At 35.9% G+C, this 22,482-nt stretch overlaps 1 protein-coding gene across 1 annotated transcript in view; it reads right to left on the reverse strand.

Annotated features, from left to right (window-relative positions):
• LOC145676807 (NFX1-type zinc finger-containing protein 1-like) overlaps positions 1-22,482 on the reverse strand; it is a 141,133-nt gene that overhangs the window by 21,571 nt on the left and 97,080 nt on the right. Inside the window, exons 4-5 of the mRNA XM_081747583.1 lie at positions 17,766-17,937; positions 15,599-15,782 (exon numbers count right to left, since the gene is read on the reverse strand). Coding sequence (XP_081603709.1) covers positions 15,599-15,782; positions 17,766-17,937 — 356 coding nt within the window. The remainder of the gene's footprint in view (positions 1-15,598; positions 15,783-17,765; positions 17,938-22,482) is intronic.

The following is a 22,482-nucleotide window of genomic DNA, read 5'->3' on the forward strand; positions in this document are numbered from 1 at the left end:
CGGTCTTTTTCCCTACTAGAAAAATGGTGTGGGCGTCTCTGCTCTTGTATGATAGCCCATAGTGGATTTCATTAATATTGCAGATCAAGTATTAAACTGTTGTGTTATTGTGTTGAAACAATAAGGACATATTTCCAATTTAACACTCTATCCAGCAGTAGCAATAGCAGTCCCAGCAGTAGGGTTGCCAACTGGCCGGTATTTTACCGGCTCACGGGTGTTTTTCTCAGGTTCACCTATATATTACAAGAACAAAATAGAATTACTCTTCATAAGTATAAAAGATTATGTGAAAATGCCAGGAATTTTATTTTTGTGAGTTGGCACTCCTAATCCAGCAAACGTTCCTAATTTCCGGAGACAGTCCAAGAATTAATTGAAAAAAGCTTGTAACCTTATTCTACAGTAGTGCGGAATTCAGAACAGTTTCTTTTTCCCTTTCTAATGCTTTTTGTAGACGATCCAAGAAAGCTTGAACAAGACCATTCAATATCTCAAATTAACATGTTCATAGGAGTAATGTTCAAGACACTTGAACAAGAGTCTCGAATGAACTTGAAACAACTTTTACACGATCATAGAGATATTGAATCATGTTATATATACTTGTTGATATGTGTCAGTCCAAAACAAGTGACAAGCTATGAAAACAAATGAAAATGAAACCTGCATACTGATTAACTTCAGACCTGCGAATGAATAGCTATAATATTAGCATATCTTTCCTAACTTTCGGCAGGCATTTGGAATTTAATAGATTATATTAAATCATTTATAAAACAAGTCAATTGATTGTGTAACAACGCCATGGAATTTTCATTAAGTATTTTGTTCTTTTTACATTAAATATGCGTTAGGTTAGCTTAAGTTAAAAGAGTAAAGTGCTGCTTAGGTATAAAATCGTTCCCTGCACTCAGCTTTTTAAAAATATAATTCTTCAAATGCCGTACCGATGACAGAAACGCACTCAAAAACAAAAAGTCGAACTGTTTCCCAAAATTGTATCACGAGGCAATGACAGCCTTTTGATGTTATTTATACTATGCCATCGAAGACTGTTTAAAGAAAAGGCTGACAACACAGGAAATCAAACGAAGCAATGATAATATTTTTTCAGCTACTGGACTTATCGCCCATATCTGCATCAGACTTTCTTTACAAACCTATTCCATATTTGGTACTGGTTAAGAATAGCCCGTCAAACAAATAGTAATTTTACTGTTAAAATGTGTGAGTGCGGATGAAAGAGGATGGTATAGAACAATAATTTCCACTTCGGAATATGCCTGTATAATGTAGGAAACTAGTATTTTATGTTTAGAAGTTTAGTTTTACCAGTATCAAATCATTACAAGGGCTATAGTTAAGTTCAAATGAGTGAATACGATGTCAAGGGTTAGTTGCACTATTCTTATTTATACATTATCCTTATTCTTATGTTTCTTGTACTATAAGCTCCATTGATGACGCGCCTGCTCCCTATGGACGTACTCTCGCGTGGTGTAACACGCAGTCCTTATTATTTTATTAATAAATTTATATAGTAGTATATTTAGACTTTTTCATTAATTTGCATATCAAAACGGAAATGGTTTTCTTTATTTTCATATATTATTTATATTATTAATTAACTTAGAATCATATTTATTTTTATTTCATAAGTATTGGTAATATTCAAGTTTATATCGAGGATGTAACCACAGATATTGGATTTCGTATATAGAAAGATAGACTCTAGTGAGTTGGAGATTTTTTTTAAGGCAGACTTGTAGAAGACAACTAAGCTTCAAAAGGTCAGTCACCTATGCTTGGTCAGCCTTGCCAACTATATTGTGAGTTGAAACTAAAAATTACTGTTTTATTTCTGTTAAGCACCTATAAGAATACTATATAGAACTAAAAAACTATAAAACGGAGTTGTAACACTACCGAAAAGGCGACAGAAAGACGGATATTTGTCTATTGTCAAAATTTAACATATAGATATAAAAACAGAAGGACGAAGACGTGTGAAAAACCATGGGATAACCACCGATTTCACAAGAATTCTAGCTGGCGTAGCGAATCTATCAAAACAGGCTGTGAATTCGTTCCAGGTTTACCAGATGAAGCAGTTTGTAATATCAAATAATAATAATAATTAAATTATGTAAGAATTATTGTGTTTAAGAGTCAATTAAGTCTTGGAAAGCTACCCGTACCCTTATTGTTTGTTTACCTTTTCCGTCCTTCCGTATATCGTATCATAAAGCTTTCTTTCAGCCGCGAGAATAAAAAGTACTGTCTGGTATTGGAAGGGTGGAGTTTTGGCTTTCTGCTGCGGACAGATGGAGACTGGTAATCCTTACCCTAAGAAATCGATTCAAATAAAGTTAATAGAGGATGACAACTCCATACTACATATATATATAGCGTAGCAAAGATATGTATATACTTGTAAGTAAAGTAGATGTATGTTTAATTTCATTCTATAATTAATCATTTGTAAAACTGTCACCCGAAGCAGAAAACTCCGAAATTTTATGGTTGTCAGCGGTATTTTGAATTCTTTCCGCTAGAGGGCACCAGTGACTAGACAAATATAAGAAAAGAAAATGTCAGGTGGTGAAAAACATATTAACCGGCCTATTTTCAATGCAAAATTTTAAGGTTATATCAGAAGGGGACTATAACATATTTAGTATCTAGTGAAAGGCCAAAGCATGCAGATTTTAGTGCTTGATTCGAAACGAGGTGACAATCTATAAGAAGTGAATTATTTAGTATAAAGTCAATGTAAATAAAAATAGGCATACTTCCTCCCAAAGTTCCGTTAGCAGGTAGATATACAATAGAAAAGGTTATCTCTATTGAAAAGTCAGTAGCATTGATGCGAGACACGACTCTTGTGCGTGAAACCCCTTTCACAAAACCGAAAATCTGGACAAGAACAGGGCAATTGGCGGTTAGATCGAGTCTGTGCAGTTGCTGCTCGTGTGACAATAGTTATTTTCAGCATGAACACTATAAGTTAGTTGCAATTGAAGATAGGTGAATATATCTATATTCAAGTTGAGTTTAATTAAATGCGATAAGTTGCATCATTGGTGTTCAAAATAAGTTGGATGAACTGTTTTAATGTTCTAGACCATATGCATTTTGAGATCCAATCTGACAATATTGTAAACAAAATAACGCATCTTGCGTATGCACCAACAAACAACTAATATATATATATATATATATATATATATATATATATATATATATATATATATATATATATAAGTGCAATTAAAACCAAGTTTGAAGTGGTTAAAAAGTAGTGGCCTTAAAGTTATAATCAGGCACCAAGGACTTAATCTACGTTAGGATGCTACGGAAACCGTTCTAAAGAAAGTTATCAACAAGAAAGAAGAGACACGAAAATTGGGATTAACGCTGTGAAGTAACGGACATATCTACCTGGGAATTAAAGAAGATGAACTGTGCAGTGGATACAAATATATGTTATTAACTATGAACTAGTGATAAAAAATCATAAGATAGTTCTTTCGGTTTAACTGTGCACAAATAATATATCGATATAAATTAAGTGCTTTGGTTTAAGTGATTAAGTGTGTTAAAATAAAAGTGTTTATTAAACCACATGGAGTTATCACCTTCCCTAATAGAATTTCGGCTGGTATGGTAAGTACCAGAATAATTTGTTTGTTTCTTGCAGGCTTGCTGCATTCCATGTTCTTTAATATCAGATGTTCGAAACTAATAAGGTAATCACACACCTATTCTTTGATAAACCAAGGTGGCAGATAACTCACGCGTAAGTCCACCTATCAAAGAAAGTCCGAAAGGGGCTACAGGACTTTAAATAAGGAACTCACACTTACAGGAATGGCATTATAGAAATTATATAAAGATTTTTTTTATCTTGGCTCTACCAACTTTTACCTAAATTTCAGTAATTGCTATTATTTTATTTGGCATATCATAAGTTTTTCTTTAAATTTGGATGATACAACATTCTTGTAGGTAAAGGGGCAGTAAGGGAGAGATTTACATATGATTTCAATACGGAGATTTCTCTTTTCTTCCTCTGCACTCCACAGTGGGCCCCCTTCTATGCTCCTGCCCTGACATTGTTAAATAACATTCTCGATTTTAGTGTTGTTTTTTTTCACTTTCGTATATGTGGCACATGTCTATATGCTCATTTGTGCCTTACGGGAAAACTCTCGTAAAATTAATCTGCAAGCATGAAAGCAACTCCAACCTTAAGAAATAACTTCTGAAATACTACGTGTGGATTCCGTAATAAAATAATTTATTATCTTATATAGGATAACATGTAATCATTTTCAAGGTACTTCAGTTTGCAAACATATTATCAAACTGTACGGAATTATTTTTTTTATTATTATACCAGATTAATAACAGTACAAAACGTCTTATTAAAGCAAGAGAAGTCAGAAAGGAAAGTCCAACAAATATATATATATATATATATATATATATATATATATATATATATATATATGATGGACTCTCCTTTCTTAACAGGTTGACTGCCATGAGCCTTATATGTGGTACTCACGTTATTTTTCTGTGGGGGCCATGAGCACCATATATGATGTTCATGCTTGATATCACAAATTACTAACCTATTCAGATTCTTGAGCATTATATATGACGCTCCTTGTCACAAATTACTGTGAGACCATGAGCATGACATATGGTGCTCGGCTCCCATTGGTACATTTTCGCGAGAAGCAAAATATCGCGAAGAAATGTGACATGACTATCCATAATTGATCCAAAGGTAAGAAGAAATTTGTGGCCTTCTGGGACCAGTACCCTAAAATCACCTTGGCAGTCAACCTGTTAATCCACATCCGATATTCTTGTGTATTAAATTCTCAAATTAAAACTTATACCTATAATTGCCTCAGAATTTAACAATAGTTACGGACATGCAAGGACTGTAACTACATAAAGTGTATATATTATTAACAAAAATACTAACAATATATTCCAGCGCAGATATTAGCTTTTGTTTATTATTATAATGCACACTTTGAGCATTAGATAATTATGGAAAAGAGTAATAAAAGATATTTATTTAAAAATTGCAGCTCTGTCACACGACGCCATTATAGTTGGTTTGCATTTTCCTGCACTCAACACGAGCGGTGCACGCCGCTGATTGGCTATTAAATGCTCTTGAATTGGATTGTTTAGAACAGGACCGAAATGAAATCTCTTGAATGAAACTAGTGAATTCAAGACAAAAATGACGTCAGTGCTGACGTCTTTCTAATCAATAAGTCCTCAATGGTATTGAACAAAAGTCTTGTTCAAGCCTTCTTTGATCGTCTATAATCAGTATGATAACCATGCACTTACATTTCAACGATATTAAAGCGGTATCACATCGCAATTTTCTACGCAATATCATACACACACGATACAAAGAGTGGCGGATTGGGCCATAAAAGGCCCAGGCGGGGGTTAATCATGGAGCCCTCTCTCTCTCTCTCTATTATATATATATATATATATATATATATATATATATATATATATATATATATATACAGGTGCGCCAGTTTAAAAGATTATTGTTTCAATACCTAATAGAGTTAACTAATATGGTGTTGCAGATAATCGACCTATCACTCTGCTCAATACAGATTTTAAAATTTAACTGCTATCTTGACTTAAGTATCAAGAAAACTGCCCTATTGTACATCAGTCAAACCAAACCACTCCATGTTCAACGGAATATACACACTACTAGTGAAACCATTCAAGATATTTTTGCATATTTCAACTTCAAAGACCCCCTGTGGGATTTCAGGTTGCGATTTTCACAAAACTTTTGACACCTTCTCACGCCACTATTTATATACAATCTTGTCAAGGTACCATTTTTTGCTCGAATTGTATTGGTTATACGGCTCTACTAAAGATGGCGCTCAAACTCTCAGACATGGTTACTGGGCTCAATGAAATTTCGTACATTGTATATAAACGGAGAGAAAGAATAAGCACATTTAGAAGAAAAATCTGTAGCTTCCGGCTTTCCTAACGCTGCTTCTGCCACAGCAGGAGAAATGAAATCTTTCAAGTTTTACGTCCCATTGTTATGCCGACTAAGCTAAAGGAGATGGTGATGATGAGAAATGAATGAAATGGTGGAATGAAGAAAGTGGGAGGAAACGGGAGAACTCCGAGAAAACTTACGCACACGGTGTCTGTCCACCACAAAGTTCACTTGGCGCGAGCTGCGAAGAGCCCATTAACACGATGTCGTCCACCATGAATTTACGTACTATAACGTATTAAAAGGGTGTACATATTTGTTCTGAACAACTACGCTGAACAAGAATCCAGATAACAATAATAATTATGAGAGATGCTCGATGTGTCATCCGTCAGTTCAATACAATACTCTGCACGGTTGACAGTGATTCACGTACACTATTGGAATGCATAAGTGAATTACGTATTTTTGAAAATCTATCACGAATTCTTTGCTCCAATTCATGTATTTCGTTTATTTGTGTTTTGTACAGTATACTTTTGAGGTGTCCCGCAAATAAAAATCCAAAGGATTTAGGTCAGAAGTGCGAGGAGGTCCCTGTATGGGTATTCCTCGCCCTATTCATCCGTCTTGGAAATACTGATCAAGAAATACATGAACATCTCACAGAAAATGTGGTGGAGCACCATCGTGTATAAACCAAAGTTGAGATTTTCTCGAGAAAGGAACATTTTGTAATCATTCCGAAAGTTTTCGTTGAAGAAATTGCAGTTATGTTGCACCTGTAAGACGCTGTGATAAAATATATGGCCCTAGAAGTGCGTTCTCCAATATGTATGCCCAGACATTAATCCAGAATAGATGTTGGTGTCGGGTAGGTAAATTTGCGTTAGGGTCTTCTTCTGCCAATTGGTGTTCGTTGTGGATGTTGACAACACCATCTCGCGTGAACTACTCATCAGTAAATATGATCAATGAAGGAAATAGAGAGTTATCTACACACCAATTAAGATAACACTCGCAAAGATGTCTTTGCGGACAATAGTCTCTTTCTTTTATTCCTTGCACATGTTGCAAATGGAAGGGATAGAGTTGTTGTTCGCGAAACACACTCCATACGGTTCCGTGTGAAACACCTAGCGTTACTAGCCTTTTTGTACTGGTACAAGGATCTTCTTTAATTATCTGAAGAATTTTCTCTTCTCGATGAGGAGTCAAGCCTGTCCGAGGGTGCCCAACTGAATCATATGTAGCATGCACATGCGGTATCGATAACAGCAAAAGTACTGCGGTTGGGAAGAACATGATTTGCAAAATATTCATGGTATAGAAGTTGTTCTTCATGTGGTTTCCCATAGGCACGACTATACATAAGATACATATCTGCTATTTCATTAAATGTGTATTGATGATGGATGACTCATCGAACATCTCTTATAATTATTATTGTTATCTGGATTCTTGTTCACCTTAGTACACAAAACAAATATGTATACTCTTTTAATGCGTTATGGTACGTAAACTCGTGGTGGACATCATCGTGTTAATGGATTTACTCGAGATCTCCCGTTTCCTCCAACTTTTCGTTCTATCATTTGTTTCAACACCATTTACTCGCAATATCTATTACATCTACTATTGGATACAAAAAGTAAGATGTCACTGAATGTACCATGCTATACCCGCTCTTCGGTAAATAGTTTTTCGAATCCTTTGCCCTGATGTTCATTTTCACAACATTTCGGATTTCTGTATCTCTGCAATTTTGTTTATCATTTTTGTTCGTATATGACACTTATCCTGCTTAGATCACCGTTGTCGAATGATATTAACTGTTAGAACTTGGTTTGCAAGTGTTATCACCCACATTTCTATGATGTTAGACTGTGCTATGTGTGGTTGCATAATTGCAGATATTAAATTAGTAATAATTGTATACGAGATAACAGCTTAATAAACCGATAATTAGACATTTTCTATCAAAACATATCTTCTTTTTCCCTATACGTGCTTAAATCAGGGTTCTGATATCCCAACTCCCTCTATAAAATTCGTTGCGCCGGTACAACCTAACTCTGAAACATGGATATTTATATAGAGACTGTACTAGTTCCTCTGATATTTCTTTAACCGCGTTTAATATGCCTTATAGTTTTCGAGTTAGGCAGCCTCAAAGTTACACTTTCCTCATTTTCGGCATGTGTAATTTTGAAACAACACGGTTTTCGCCCTATGTCCATGTGTTTTTTGTTTTTTTTATTTGTTTAGGTGAGAGGATTTCGCCCGTTGATTTGGCTACATAATAAATGAACATCCTGTATATATGTGTATTATAACAAGAACTGCAATTTCTTAAGGTTTTCTTAATACAAATAAAAATACCAAACGTAATATAGTAACCAGGGAGATACCTCCCCCTAGAAAATTTTCTTCGGGCGCCCATGTTCGTAAGTGTTGTAGATAATACATATAGAGTGCATATGTGCAAATTTGGCAGAATTGTCAGAACTGTAGGTCTATGGAAGGCCGTTCTCACGCTGAAAGGATGTCTAATTTCCTTCTATTCCTTTCTTTTACAACAGATTTCTTCATTAATTTTGAATATTCAAAAGAATATTACACATAATAGAAACAATGAGTTCTACCAATTTTTCACTGTCGTGGTGGCATGGATTTACAATATTATTCACACAATCGATTACCGGTATGTTATTGTCTCTGCTTATCCCTAATGCACTCAGGCGATGCAAGACTAATTTCTGATTATTGTTTGAAATGAACTTGTTTTCATATTCTTTAGATATTAACATCCGCATAATGGCAAATACATGTTTGCATACTCTTACAATAAAATAATCTAATGGTATCAACAATTTGCCTCGATTTATGTTAGTGAAATATTTATATTTTGATTCCTCTTTGTGTATCAAAATATCATTGCATGCATCGCAGTTAAGTTTGTGTGCTGTCTTGAAACACACACAGCCACATATGTACAGAAATGCAGAATTATCTAATGTAACACTGCTCAAATAGTCTTTGTTTAGAATCTCAAGAAACAAACTATTAATATTATCTCCAATGTTTACAAATTCGTAATGATCATCCAATATTTCGCTTGAGAATGTAACATTTCCATATCTTGCGGAACGAAGTTCTAATATTCCATTGATCCTGTGGTTCCGTTCAGTTTCTGTCACCTGTGCTATTGTGATGTTCTAATTCTCTCCTGCTGTCTATATTGACCGAAGCGAGATTCCAATTTATCGGTTTGAAACTTGCCTGTTAGTACATAACTGACTTTTAAAACCCTTATCAAATACAATATAATTTCATTCATTACTAAAGTGCAGTGATTCAAAGCATTGTATGTGTCTTTGGTCAAACTGCCTATTTCAGAATTTGTACTGTTCATTTCCTTCCATTTATCCAACCAAGCCATAAAATTGTCGAGGAAACGTATCCGAATATCATCAGCATCCTCAAACGGTTTCTTTAAAGGATTGGTTTGCAGACAGTGTGTCATACGTCTTTTGATGTTCAAAATCGACCACCATGTCAATTTACAAAGTATGCTGTACCCTCATAACCAAGCACATATAACGCTGATACAGTAACTTCATTAAAAACGTCAACGATCAAATTAATCTTTGGTCTCTCAAAATTGTCAGGACATACACTTGAAAATTTCAAGTGAGGTGCTAATTTAACCAACTTTTTTCTTTCTTTCTCATACAGTTGACGTATTTTTGAAAACGACGCCTCAACAACATCATCACCCTGAATAACAGTTAATTATTTATTTGACAGAGGTTTATCTAAGTTACGTCAAAGGTATGTGAAATGTTTTGGTTTCATTTTTTACATTCAGCCAATTACTGCGAATATTTTTAAAAACATGAACACTGTCAAATTGCACAAATATTTTTAAAGGATTGCCTTCAATATGAAAATAATATTTAGAATCCGATGTTGCTGTTAAAATGTTAAACAGAACACGATTGATTCTGTTGTTATCGCTTATTATGCATAAAGTCTTCAGACCTGACATTTGCATCTGCATTATTACATTTTTGTCATTATTGCTAACTCTGAATCTTTCACCTGTTTGACAGGAATTAATCTGACAACTTCGTCGAATGTTACAAAAGCAGAACTGATTAGGAATGCAACAACACTATTTGCTAAATTATCAGAATTATTAGACGAAAAACCAAATAAATGTCCACTTTTATAATCTAAACTTTGCTTAACATGAATTTCATCAACTAATAGGTTCACAGTTTTGTCGTTTTCTGTAAGATTCTTAGTAACGTGTTTTAAAAGTGGATGATCTCTTCTTCACATGCAGGATTGATAGCAAAAGAAGCAGACAGCTTTTGCAAATACCTCGGATGTAGTAAAGATAAAATATTATTAACACTAATTACATCATGACATTTGACAGATTGCATATATATCAAGAATGAATTTAAAACTGTATTTACATTGTATTTCTTTCTTTTTTTTTAAAAAAAAACAGAACTGATCATACAAAAATGCTAATTTCTATAGTGTAGCCTCCGAGCGTTTACTGTCAACATTCTGAACAGTAGATTTTAATTGTTCAAGTGAAGCACTAATTTGGGCAATTAAGAATTCTTTGTTGTTATTTGGAACTTGATAACTGTCACAAAATTCGACGAGTCGAAACAATTGACTCCACTGTTGAAGTAAATCATTTCTACAAAGAAATATTTTGGTGTTGATACACACTAACATGTCATTAGGCAAGATCCCTCCGTTCATATGTACTGTAGTATGAAAATTTTGATCTACTCTAATACTGCAACTGAGTTTCGGAGCATTAGCAAGATCTAATTTATACAACAAACAACAAGCATTGTTTTTAAAGATAGACCAATTGCTTTTATTTACCTTATTCTTAATGGATGAAGAAAAATCCTGAAAATCTTTAATGAATAAATCTTTAATCGTCTTCCTTATTCCGTTTTTCTTTAACTTCTTTCTGTCTCTTCTGCAGATTAGTAAAATCTTCTCTTCTTTCTTCCGGATCTCATTTCCTTGAAGCCTTCTTGTCATTCAAATACGATGGAAGATTTGGAAAGATTTTCGGAACGGCGTCTTCACACAAAATAGGTTGTTCGCGTTTATATTCACGAAAATTTCCACTCCAATCTTTATATTTCTCCACATAACTTAAATCTCACTCTTTAAAATGTTTTATACATACTACTGACTTGTTTGATGGGGTCCAGTTGGCTCGTGAGATAGCCCGAATCCATCGTTCACGTAAGTTCTTTTATTTATTTATTTATTTTTTGAAATCGGAAACACTTTACATATCCTTCCTCCTTAATTGTTTGGTATAATTACTTTGACACCTAGGCACAACACATTTATTTGGCATTCTGTCCTCTAATTCCCATAAATGTGATACTTTACAGCACCAAAATACAAACACGTTTTACTGACAGCGTGCGATTTCCACCATTTACTGAAAGGCAAATATTACAGCCGATAGGACGTTCGCGCTGCGTTGCCAAGTTTCTATGGCGGGGCCTTCCCAGAGATAGCTATGGTCAAACCCATCTGTCAGTGACCAGCAGTGTTACCAGCGTGGTTCATATTATTGTAAAAATATGGATTTTGTGAATAGCTCGATAATACACGTGACGCAATGTTTGAAAGACTTCATCAACGTACTTTTTCTGTCAAATTCAATATATAGGCATCCAGATTGTTCGGCAATATTGAGAAATGTTGAAACAATTTACGGGTATGGCTTCTGTGATTCAGTATAATCGATTTTCAACTTTTTTCCGGCTCTGGTAACATTTTTAATGTTTATTATTAGATCATGCATGGCAAGAAACATGTTTGTGTCTGAAAATTTTCTCAATATATAGGGTTTTCTACTGCAAAGAGCGTTCCTTCTCATTCCATTTCGTTTATTTATTTATTTATTTATTTATTTATTTATACGGTCTTAAGCATCAAGTGCGGTGACTTTTGGGACACACTGTAGAACCACGTGCATCCAAGGCACAGGTGGTTTCCAATAGATCAACGGTAAGGTCGTAGAGAAATGGAGCCAGGTCAGCCTAAGTGTTGCGTATGTGCTTCTTATCTTAGTACGTATGTTTCCTACAGATATTTAAGTGCTGCTACGTACTCATTTTTTTCTTCGTATGTTAATTTCCAGTAAGAAGAAAGTCTACTTCGTACATGGGAATGGGACTGTGTAATGTCCGTATCCAACCAGATAATGTTTTTCGGAGTGCATAACCATTATTATCTGTACTTTGCACGTGCCAACGAAGAACACACATAATTTCCGTCTATTTGCGGCTTACAGATTGGTCCTGGCTAAGCAACAAACCTGTGCATAACCTGGTACAAAAAATATTATGTGCGATACAGAATCCTGCACTTCTCTGGATTTTCCAGACCAAAAATCAGTTGGTCGTTATAGAGCAGTAAGTCAAGTGTGAAGTTCCTCCTCCATCACCGCTGACGTATCTGAGTGATGCAGTGGATGGAAAGTTTACACTATCCCAAAATAAACAATTTACGTGTTACAAGCAGAGTTGGTGTGGGTCAATGAAAACTTGACCCACGACCCACTGACCCACCACCCACCATGACCCACTCTGACCCACGACCCACCATGACCCACTCTGACCCACCACAAACCGTGACCCACTCTGACCCACCACCCACCGTGACCCACTCTGACCCACCACCCACTATGAACCACTCTCATCCACTTTGACCTACTCTGACTCACCAAAATCCATCGTCATCAACTCTGAACACGATCCACGGCCTCTTCTGAACTGACTAAAGAGTTTACACTTGTAATAAAACAAGACTGAAATTGTCACTAACCGGAGTTTCAATTTCTAATCAATCGCTCAAGCGCCACTCTGTTACAATAACAGTGGATCTGACCTTTACGATATAAAATGGTAAAGTGTTTGTCAGTGAGGAAATTGAAACAGTTCGAGGTGGGGAAAATTAGTGTGTGCCTAAAATATACTTGTACTAAGAGAGTATTCTTTCAAGTGTTAATTTCTGAACGCATTCCACAACAAACTTCTATTCGCAGGAAAATAACCCTGTGCAATATGGAAAAGGTTATGGTTTCTCAGTTCACAGTATTTTTCTCACAAAAGACTTGAAAAATCAGTTGTTCATAGGGTATAAAAGTGCTCGGGTACCCTCTGTGAGAGCATCTCCATAAAGTATGCTCATAATTGTAATTTGTGTAATCACTAAAACACCACGTTAAATTTAAGTTACAAATATGCATAACTGCAATTATTATGAATATTTATTCAAAGTAGTTTACCTAAAGCAACAAGTTAGACAATGCTTGAGCACTTAGTGTATTTCTAATATTAGTCATCTGTAAATTCATAAGGGGAAATCCCCGTTCGCGCTCTGTCGTGGAAATTGATAATATTTCTACCCGATTTCTGCAACTTCTCATCGACAATCTACTTGTTGCTCATCTTAAGTCTGATAACGATTTTTCTTGGTCGGGTTTGAAATACTCAGCAGAAGTATCATCTTTCTATCACCAAACAACATCTTTTCCATATCGACCATGTCAGTTGGCAATGTCGACGCATGTAGAACAGAAATTTCATCTACCACGCCTTTGATAGGGGATCTTGTGAATAAATTATCAATTAAAGCCTGATAAACTGATGATTTCTTATTTGTTTATAAATTTAATTTTTGTAATTACACATGAAGGTTTGATACCATTACCAAGTTCCCTACCCCGTCTAGAAAGCGAAAGGGAACGAGGTTCCTGGAAAGTGTTCAGAGTTGAATGGGAATTTCCCTCCTTCTTCAACTTCAATTACCACATTGTTGTTTGCCATGTGCCAAATTACGATGAATTTCAATTAAATTATCATAGTATAATTATTTCCTTGTTGAATTATCAAAACTTTTCAGTGGAAAAAAGGATGACATTTCAAAGTTCCAAATCAAAGTAAGTAGACCAACGTAAAGGGAGAAAAGTGTAAACTTTTCCATACAATTATGCGTACAATCCAAACTTCAAATTTCCGTGTAATTAAGCTTACAGTACAAATTTTATGCCTATTTTTCTCACAACTTTATGGGTTGATTGCCCTGTGCTGTAAGCGCTCCATATAATAAACATAAGCTTCAGCAATTATTATAGCAGAAAGCAATGGATATATGAAGCCAAGCACTGTATTTTTTGTCTCTAATTTTTTCTTAAATAACATCGATCGTTTTCGATCATTTTTACAAACCAACTCACTACCAATTTTCCATATATAGAAAGTGGAAAGCCCCTCCCCCCCCTCCGCATAAAGGAGAATTTTAAAAAATGCTAGGACACACAGTTTATTTTCAATAGAGAGTTAATACACTGAATTTCAGGTCCGTAAGTTTAACGGCTTGCAAGATACTCATTTTTTTCCGCAAAAATTCGGATCCTCACTACCTCTTTAGGATATTATGCATTATAATAAAAGCAATATAACATCCCAATTTGGATTAAGGCCTAACTATATACCAAAAGTAATTTCATTTGACTTTGCAATTTGGCCGTGATGATCAGGCACACATAGTTACATTCATTTTTTTATATATATATAATTTATATATTACAGTGATTTAAAAATGTATTTTTTCCAGTAGTTAGCTCTAAAAACTCACAGGTCTCAAAAGCCAAGTAGTAGTATAAGTCCTATTGCTATTGTTACAATTAAAAATATCAATATCCAAAAGTGCCTGAAGTTCCTTTTTCACTTGGTTAGATATACTCACCTCAGGTAAGTAGACAGAAACAAGTGGAAAAGAAAGGAAAATGAAGGTCTTGAAAGTAAAACGGAGACAAATTTACTAGTCCTCAGAAGATACTGTCTACAATGCAGTGAGCAGAGAGGGTGGGTCGCAGTGGTTCACGGTGGGTGGTGGGTCGCAGTGGGTCATGGTGGTTGGTGGGTCGCAGTGAGTCACGGTGGGTGGTGGGTCACAGTGAGTCATGGTGGGTGGTGGGTCGCAGTGGGTCACGGTAAATGGTGGGTCACAGTGGGTCACATGCTGTTGACCCACGACCCACTGACCCACCCAGAAAACTTGACCCACTTGGCCCACTGACCCACTCCATCTCTGGTTACAAGCCGCAGTAACTTAGGTATATAAGCTGTACTACAGACTAAAAGAGGTCCAACGACCCTATTATATTTTATTAAAGTGTTTCCATTATTTATGAAGTGAATAAGAATGGAAAATTTTAATGAAGCGCGTAAGAAAACGAGTGAATAGTATATAACCCAAAGTTTCTATAAGTTTATGTTCTCTACAAAGTTATTTGGCTTAGATAGTGAGGTTTAGAGACAAGAATTAAACATCACAATTAAATTATAATTTCTTAATTTAAACAAATTGGAATTATGGTGCAATAACGAAGGAATATGATTGTTGTGCCACATTAGTGTAAACCTTATGTCAACATACTGTCAGACTACTTTGCTGACAGTCCAATAGTGTTCAAAGACAACTACATTTTCTATGGGTACTTACTGTACATTCAATGCATGGTTCACCACATCTTCGTTGACAGCGTGAAATTTTGTGCACATGGATGCAAGGAAAAGGCTGTTGACATTTTTCTTCGAGGCAAGACATATTTTTAATTTGATGTCTGCACCAATATTCACACTTTTTATCACATGGTGGACATCCATTCCCACACACAATATTGCACCTACAGAAAAATAAAATATAAACATAATGTAAAATATTTTGCTCAACTAATTTTAATTGACTGTCTGATGAAATAAATTTTACTTATCTGTACTGTATACGATGTTCTACATTGAACGCCGAAGTTGAATAATGTGTTTGTTTCGAAGTCGGTAGACTTGTTTTTACAATCGTTATTATCCCTTGTCACTCCGAATACTGTAGCTTCAATTGTTTTACCCTTTTTTTCTGGCTTTCAGTCATGCAACAGTTTATCGCAGTAAATGTGAGCACAAGTAATCTTCTTGGGTCTGCGATGTGAAGTTGGATTAGTTTACGACTCAGCAACGTGTTCTTACTGTAATGACATTTTAAGGCAGTGGTGAAAATGAAACGCAAACAGTGAGGAAACATCGACGATTTTCAGAAGGAATTAAGCATCTAACGAATCTACAATTCGCAGTATAATTTGAAGTTGAAGACAACTTATTCAGTGTCAACGTTGAGATCACCTGAAGTGGAATACTTCTCATCGGACAGAGCAACTAATCGCTATTGCGCAAGAGGGTGTCACTGCAAGTTCTCGAAAATCAGTTTGCAAACGTTCGTAGCAGTTAAATATTCCGACAACTTCGTTACATTGAATCTTTCACATGGATGTGTACAAATCCAATTCACACAACATTTGAAGCCTGCTAATCATGGGAAGTGAGAGAGATTTGCTGACTGGCTTATGAAAAAACTGGCAGGGGATGAGTATTTTGCCAAATAAATCCTTTTCAGACGGCCCAAATAAACAAATCATTTTGCCTAATAAATAAATCCTTTACACACTTTCACTTGAATGGATTTTTCAATAAACAAAAGTGCCAAATATGGTGAAAAAAAATTCTCGACTAATCCAGAAGTATGGAATCCGTCCGCCGAGGATGGTTGTAGTGTAGGGTTTTGGTAAGTGTAGTGTTTGGATCGGTTTTCTTTCTAGATGATGAGAGAAATATATAGGTACCGTTAATCAAGAACGTTACGTAGCAGAATATCCAATCAGTTGTGGCCTACCCTCGAAAATATGAAGATTGGCGATTTTGGTTTCAGCAGGATGGAGCGACTTGCCGCACTTCGAACGAAACCCTTACTGTACTCCACGAAAAATTGCAGCAATAATAATCTCTTTGCACGTTGACAAGAAATGGGCTCCAAGGTCAACTGACCATACGCTCTGTGATTTTTTCTTATGGAGTTGGTAAACCACAGTTACCATCAACGAACATGTACTCTTTTGGAACTGAAAGTAGACACATACCCTTGGTTGGAGGCATCGCGACAGATACGCGCTACAAGAAGGTATTTAATACTTTTGTGAAGATTATAATATAAATGCATGCAAACTTAGTGGGGGGTGGAGACATACCTGAAATTGTTTAATAACTAAATGGAGGTATTACTGGTATAACATATGTGCAAAATATAACCATTTTCAAGAAGTTATGCCTGTTTGACTCTGTATTTTCGAATTCGGCGTTCTATATGGAATACACTATAATATATTGGTCGTCAGAAGGCATGCACCCAGAGATATTTGCTGGGAGGGATCCAAATTATTTTCGAGTGTCCATGTAATACTGAACCTGTCTTACTCTGCACCCAAAAAGATGATAAGTAATTGTTAATTACTGCCACCTATATTTTTAGGAAAAAATGATAGAAATAGATTATTTTTATAAGAAAAAAAGAGTAGGCCTACAGATGAGGCGTACAATCAAATCTTTAGCTTGCATTAATCATTTCTCTGTCAAACATGTATAGTCCTGTTAAGAAAGTATACAAATGTTAATCAAGTTAATAAAATTTGGGGGATTTGTACCCGATGGACCCCTCCCGTGGGTGCACCTCTGGTTGTCAGGCTGATAGAGAAAAATACTAAGGTCGTACATTAAGCCAATATATATAATTACAGTCGGTTTGACAGCAGAAGGCAGAATATTAAGATTTTTAAAAAACTGACCTGTGACCACATATTAGAGTTCTATCACACTTCATCTGACAAAATTTGTGAAAGCGTCCGTTTAGACATCCTTTGCAAGTTCCTTGACACGTATGCCCACACTTCAGAACAACTTTGCAAGGAGCTGTACAACGCTGCAGAAGATTTTCAGACTTGAAAAGATCAGCAGGTACTGTCAAATAAAAAGAAAACAAATGTTTATATAATTTAAACAACACGAAAAATACACACAAAAATAATTGTATCTTGTAATTAATAACATTGCCAAACAAAAGAACTTTTTAAAATACCTTCGCGATCAAAATAAGTGATTCTTAAGGAAATGGTCACGCTGATTTCGAAAATCGTCATAAGAATGCTCTGTCACATCAGGTTCTAAAGATATGAACAGATTTATTATTCACGTTATATATACAATTTCGATTATCCGACACAGTTTTCGGGATATTTCTCAGCCCCTATCAGGGGCGGATGGGGCCATCGGGCTGCCGGGCGGCGTACGGTGCGCCCTCGCAACGAATCGCCTCCAAGATGAAAGATATGAAAGAAAATTTGGACTGAATGGACCATGCTTTAAATCGTGAAAATCGATGCGGCGTCATGGAAAGAAGGCAAAGCTATTAGAAGCAGATGCTGATGCGTGCAAGAATACATACTTATTTAGTGGATCCAAGCCTGCACGACTATCAACTACTGACTGCCAAAAGACTGAATAAAGTATTGAAGTTAGCGATCCCACCTTATCTGCTACGAATGCTATTGTCATGAGTGGAAAATGAACAGGAAACCTCTAGTTTCATGAATGCTGAAATTGGTGCTCCCAAGTAGTACTGGCCCCACCTGATCGAAGTTTGGACTTTGACCCCGACCTTTGTGACGTCATAGGTCAAAGGTCAATGACCTTGGCCCGGGGTCAATGACCGAGGGGTACTTAGGACCACCCCCTCTAAATTTTGGCAGTGGTACCAAGGCCCACCCCCTAAATTTTGGCAGGGGTACATAGGACCACCCACCTTAAATTTCGGAAATTGCCAAATCTAAAAATTGGGTGCGGTAGCCTAGGACCATAGTATGTACCTCTAGTAATATTGGGGGTCTATGTCATTCCCTTTCATGGGTAAAAAATTGCCAAAAATTCAAATTTCGGAGGTTCTTGACCTAATTTATCCCCTTTGATGAGGTCTTATTACCCTATATAGTTACATGGGCGTATACAGGGGTCCATTATCTTTCATAAGATATGGGTACATTAATGCACCCCTTTAAAAATTTGGGAAGGATACTTTGGCCCACTCCTTAAATTTTGGAAATTGCCCAATTTAAACATTTGGTATTATAGTACTGGACCCTAATATGTATCATGATAAATTTGGGTGGTCCCCTTCGTTCCCTTTTAGGGGTACAAAATTGCTAAAAATATAAACGTAAGGAATACGTTGTACCACGTGTTTGGTTTTTGACCTAATTTATCTCCTTGGATGAGGTCCTATTAGCTTATATAGTTATATGGTCATGTATAGGGGTCCATTCCCTATCATAAGACATAGGTACATTTGTGCACCCCTTTAAATTTTTGGGAGGGGTACCTCGGCCTACCCCTTTAGTTCTGGAAATTGCCCAATTTAAACATTTGGTATTATAGTATAGGACCCTAATATAGATCACTATAAATTTGGGTGGTCCACCTCGTTCCCTTTTAGGGGTACAAAATTGCCAAATTTTAGTACAACCACGTGTTTGGTTTTTGGCCCAATTTATCTCCCTTTGATAAGGTTCTATTACCTTATATGGTTATATGGTCATGTATAGGTGTCCATTCCTTTCATAAGACATGGGTATATTGATGCACCCCGGGAAGGGTACCTTGGCCCACCCCTTAAATTGTAGAAATTGCCAAATTTAAACATTTGGTATCATAGTACTGGACCCTAATATATATCACTATAAATTTGGATGGTCCATCTCGTTCCCTTTTAGGGGTACAAAATTGCCAAAATATAAACGTAAGCAATACGTAGTACTACGTGTTTGGTTTTGACCTAAGTTATCCCCCTTGATGAGATCCTATTACCTTATATGATTATAGGGGTCCATTTCCTATTATAAGACATCGGTATATTGATGCACCCTTCCTAAATTTGGGAGGAATACACTGACCCACTCATCCTTCAATTTTGGAAATTGTTCAATTTAAGCATAGTACAGGACCTCAATATGTATCATGATAAATTTCGGTGGTCCTATTGCCAAATTTTTTAGTACAACCATGTGTTCGGTTATTGACTCAATTTATCCTCTTTGATAAGGTTATAAGGTATGGACGGGTATCCCCTTTCAATTTGGTAGGAGCCTTAGGGTGTCAAATGCTAGTACGGTCACGTGATCGATGATTTGTTTTGATGCGCGACGGGTCGCTGGTCAATGTTCTCTAGGAATTAGATGGAAACTTTGCCCAGGGTTCTCGTCTTATATCGCACAGTTCTTTAGGAGAATCTGATAACGTTGTATGCATCATATTGATAGAATGAACAATAAAAACTCATAGATAAGCATAAATTGTATTTTATTCATTTTTTCTGGTTTCTTCTTTTTCTTTCTTGTTGACAATGTTTGTATATTGAGCTGGATTTCTTCATTAGACCTCCTCCTCTTCTTGATTGTGATGATTTGTTGCCATGTTTCGCAGCATAGCACCCGTTTGCAAAGCTTCGTATGGTGAATTCTGTAAAAAAACGAGGAAAAAAAATGATTAGTATAGAAATAGGTGATGATAAAAACAAATACACTCTCAATGGTAAATAAAATAAAATTACCTGGAATGTATATTGTAGTAGTCTACGATCATTAACCGTGGGTACTGTTGTGAATAAGTATTGAATTTGACGCAGAGATTTTCTTTGGGCTTTACAGCACAAATAAAAATAAGCATAATAGCCACATACGGATGAACCGAGACTTTGCATTTGGCTATTATTATATTTATAGTACATACAATAAAGTTTTAAGAATGCAACATGTTGTGGTACATAAGGAGGAAGGCCATAGCTGTCAAAATATTCTCCAACACCGCGATTATCAATATAAATTGCAATCCAATGGCTTCCTAATTTTGTGGATGGATCTGTATTTACAATGATTGCCAGGGGTAGAGAAATCCGTGAGGGCAACTCATCGCTTGCAAATACCCCGGTAAAATGATTTCTGAATAATGGACTACCGTTTAAAGAACTAGCTAATTGTGATGTATTCAACATCGTGAATGGAAATGATACATAACGTATACGTACCTTGTAATTTAAAAGTCCAGGATAATGTTGCGCTGGTGGTCGATCTCTAGGAGTGAGGAAAACTCCCCATACACAATACAATTTGCAGGTGCTGCTAATTTCTCTTGGAAATGAACTTCCAATCGGATGGCTCCATGTCGTTGTAAATTCCAATAGTGACAATCTCCTGCAGAAGAATCGAGAGTTAGGTCAAATACAAACAGTGTATATCCATTCTTGTAGTCGGCTCTTGAAATTTTATTTCCAGTATTGGTAAAATGTATGCCAGATCCTGAGAACAATGTGTGGTACGATGAAATGTAAAGATTTTCTTCAAAGCTGGGTTGCAATGGTTTTGAAGGTACAGCTTTTCCATCCACGTACAATGTAAAGAAATTAATGTTTAGATGTTGAAATTCAAATGGATTGCTGGTAATAGTTCCACTGGATGCTTCATTCGATGTAAATCCTACAATAATACGATTTGGCAATGTTCCCATAAACACGTTATCAATAGTTTTGGATTGTATATCCTTCGGGATGGTAAATGATTTCATTTGAACCCTTATCAGAGGATACTTTGCCGGTGTAGATTGTAAAATTTTAATGTGTGCCAATTTGACACTAGGGCTAATGCTGACTTTTTTCACCTGCAACGATGCATCTAGAATATTGATTTTTGCATTGACACCACTTTCACTGGCCATGAGACAAAAGTTTGGCTTTGCAGGAATAAGTTTCACACGTAATTCCACTCCATGAATTAAAAATTTATCTTGATTAAGAATGTCACAATGAAGATGTCCAATCATATCGAATTTCATACTTTGTTTTGTCAGTTCATAGCGTTGTTGAAATCCTTTGTTCTCCCTAGTGGTTGCGTTCATATGACCAGCCGTATCTTGAAACCACATTGCTGTTTGTAAATGTGTATTTTTAGCTCCATCACTATAATTGAGCAGTTTTCCAGGTACGAACGATATGGATGATTATGTGACGGAAATGAAATTAGTTTATTGTTCAAGTAGATTTGTACTTCACTAAACATAGCATTTAGAACATCATTGACAGGTGCAATTGCTTTATCCGTTTTGGTGAAGGAGGAACCATCTGGTTTCACAATTTCTGCATGAATGTATAATAAGGTTTGTGGCAAATCAATATATTCATCACTGCTACCACTCACTACAAATTCTATTGGTGAATTTTCAGCTATTGAACTAATTGGTTTGTAGCCAATAATACGATTGTCCAGAACACTGGTTTGAGTGGGTAACATTGAAAAAATGTCCAATTCATTTTTTACACATTCACAGGATTGATGATGTAAGAAAGCCATCGTTGAATTAAAAAAAATATCTGGTGACGATGGCAATGATCTCTTCTTCTTATGTGATAATTTACGTCTCTTCGTAGGATTGATGGTGTTGTTGATCGTTGGAAGGTCAACC

The sequence above is a fragment of the Thermobia domestica genome, unplaced genomic scaffold (assembly GCF_964235325.1).
Source record: "Thermobia domestica unplaced genomic scaffold, izTheDome1.hap1.1 HAP1_SCAFFOLD_372, whole genome shotgun sequence".
NCBI classification, from domain to species: Eukaryota; Metazoa; Arthropoda; class Insecta; order Zygentoma; family Lepismatidae; genus Thermobia; species Thermobia domestica.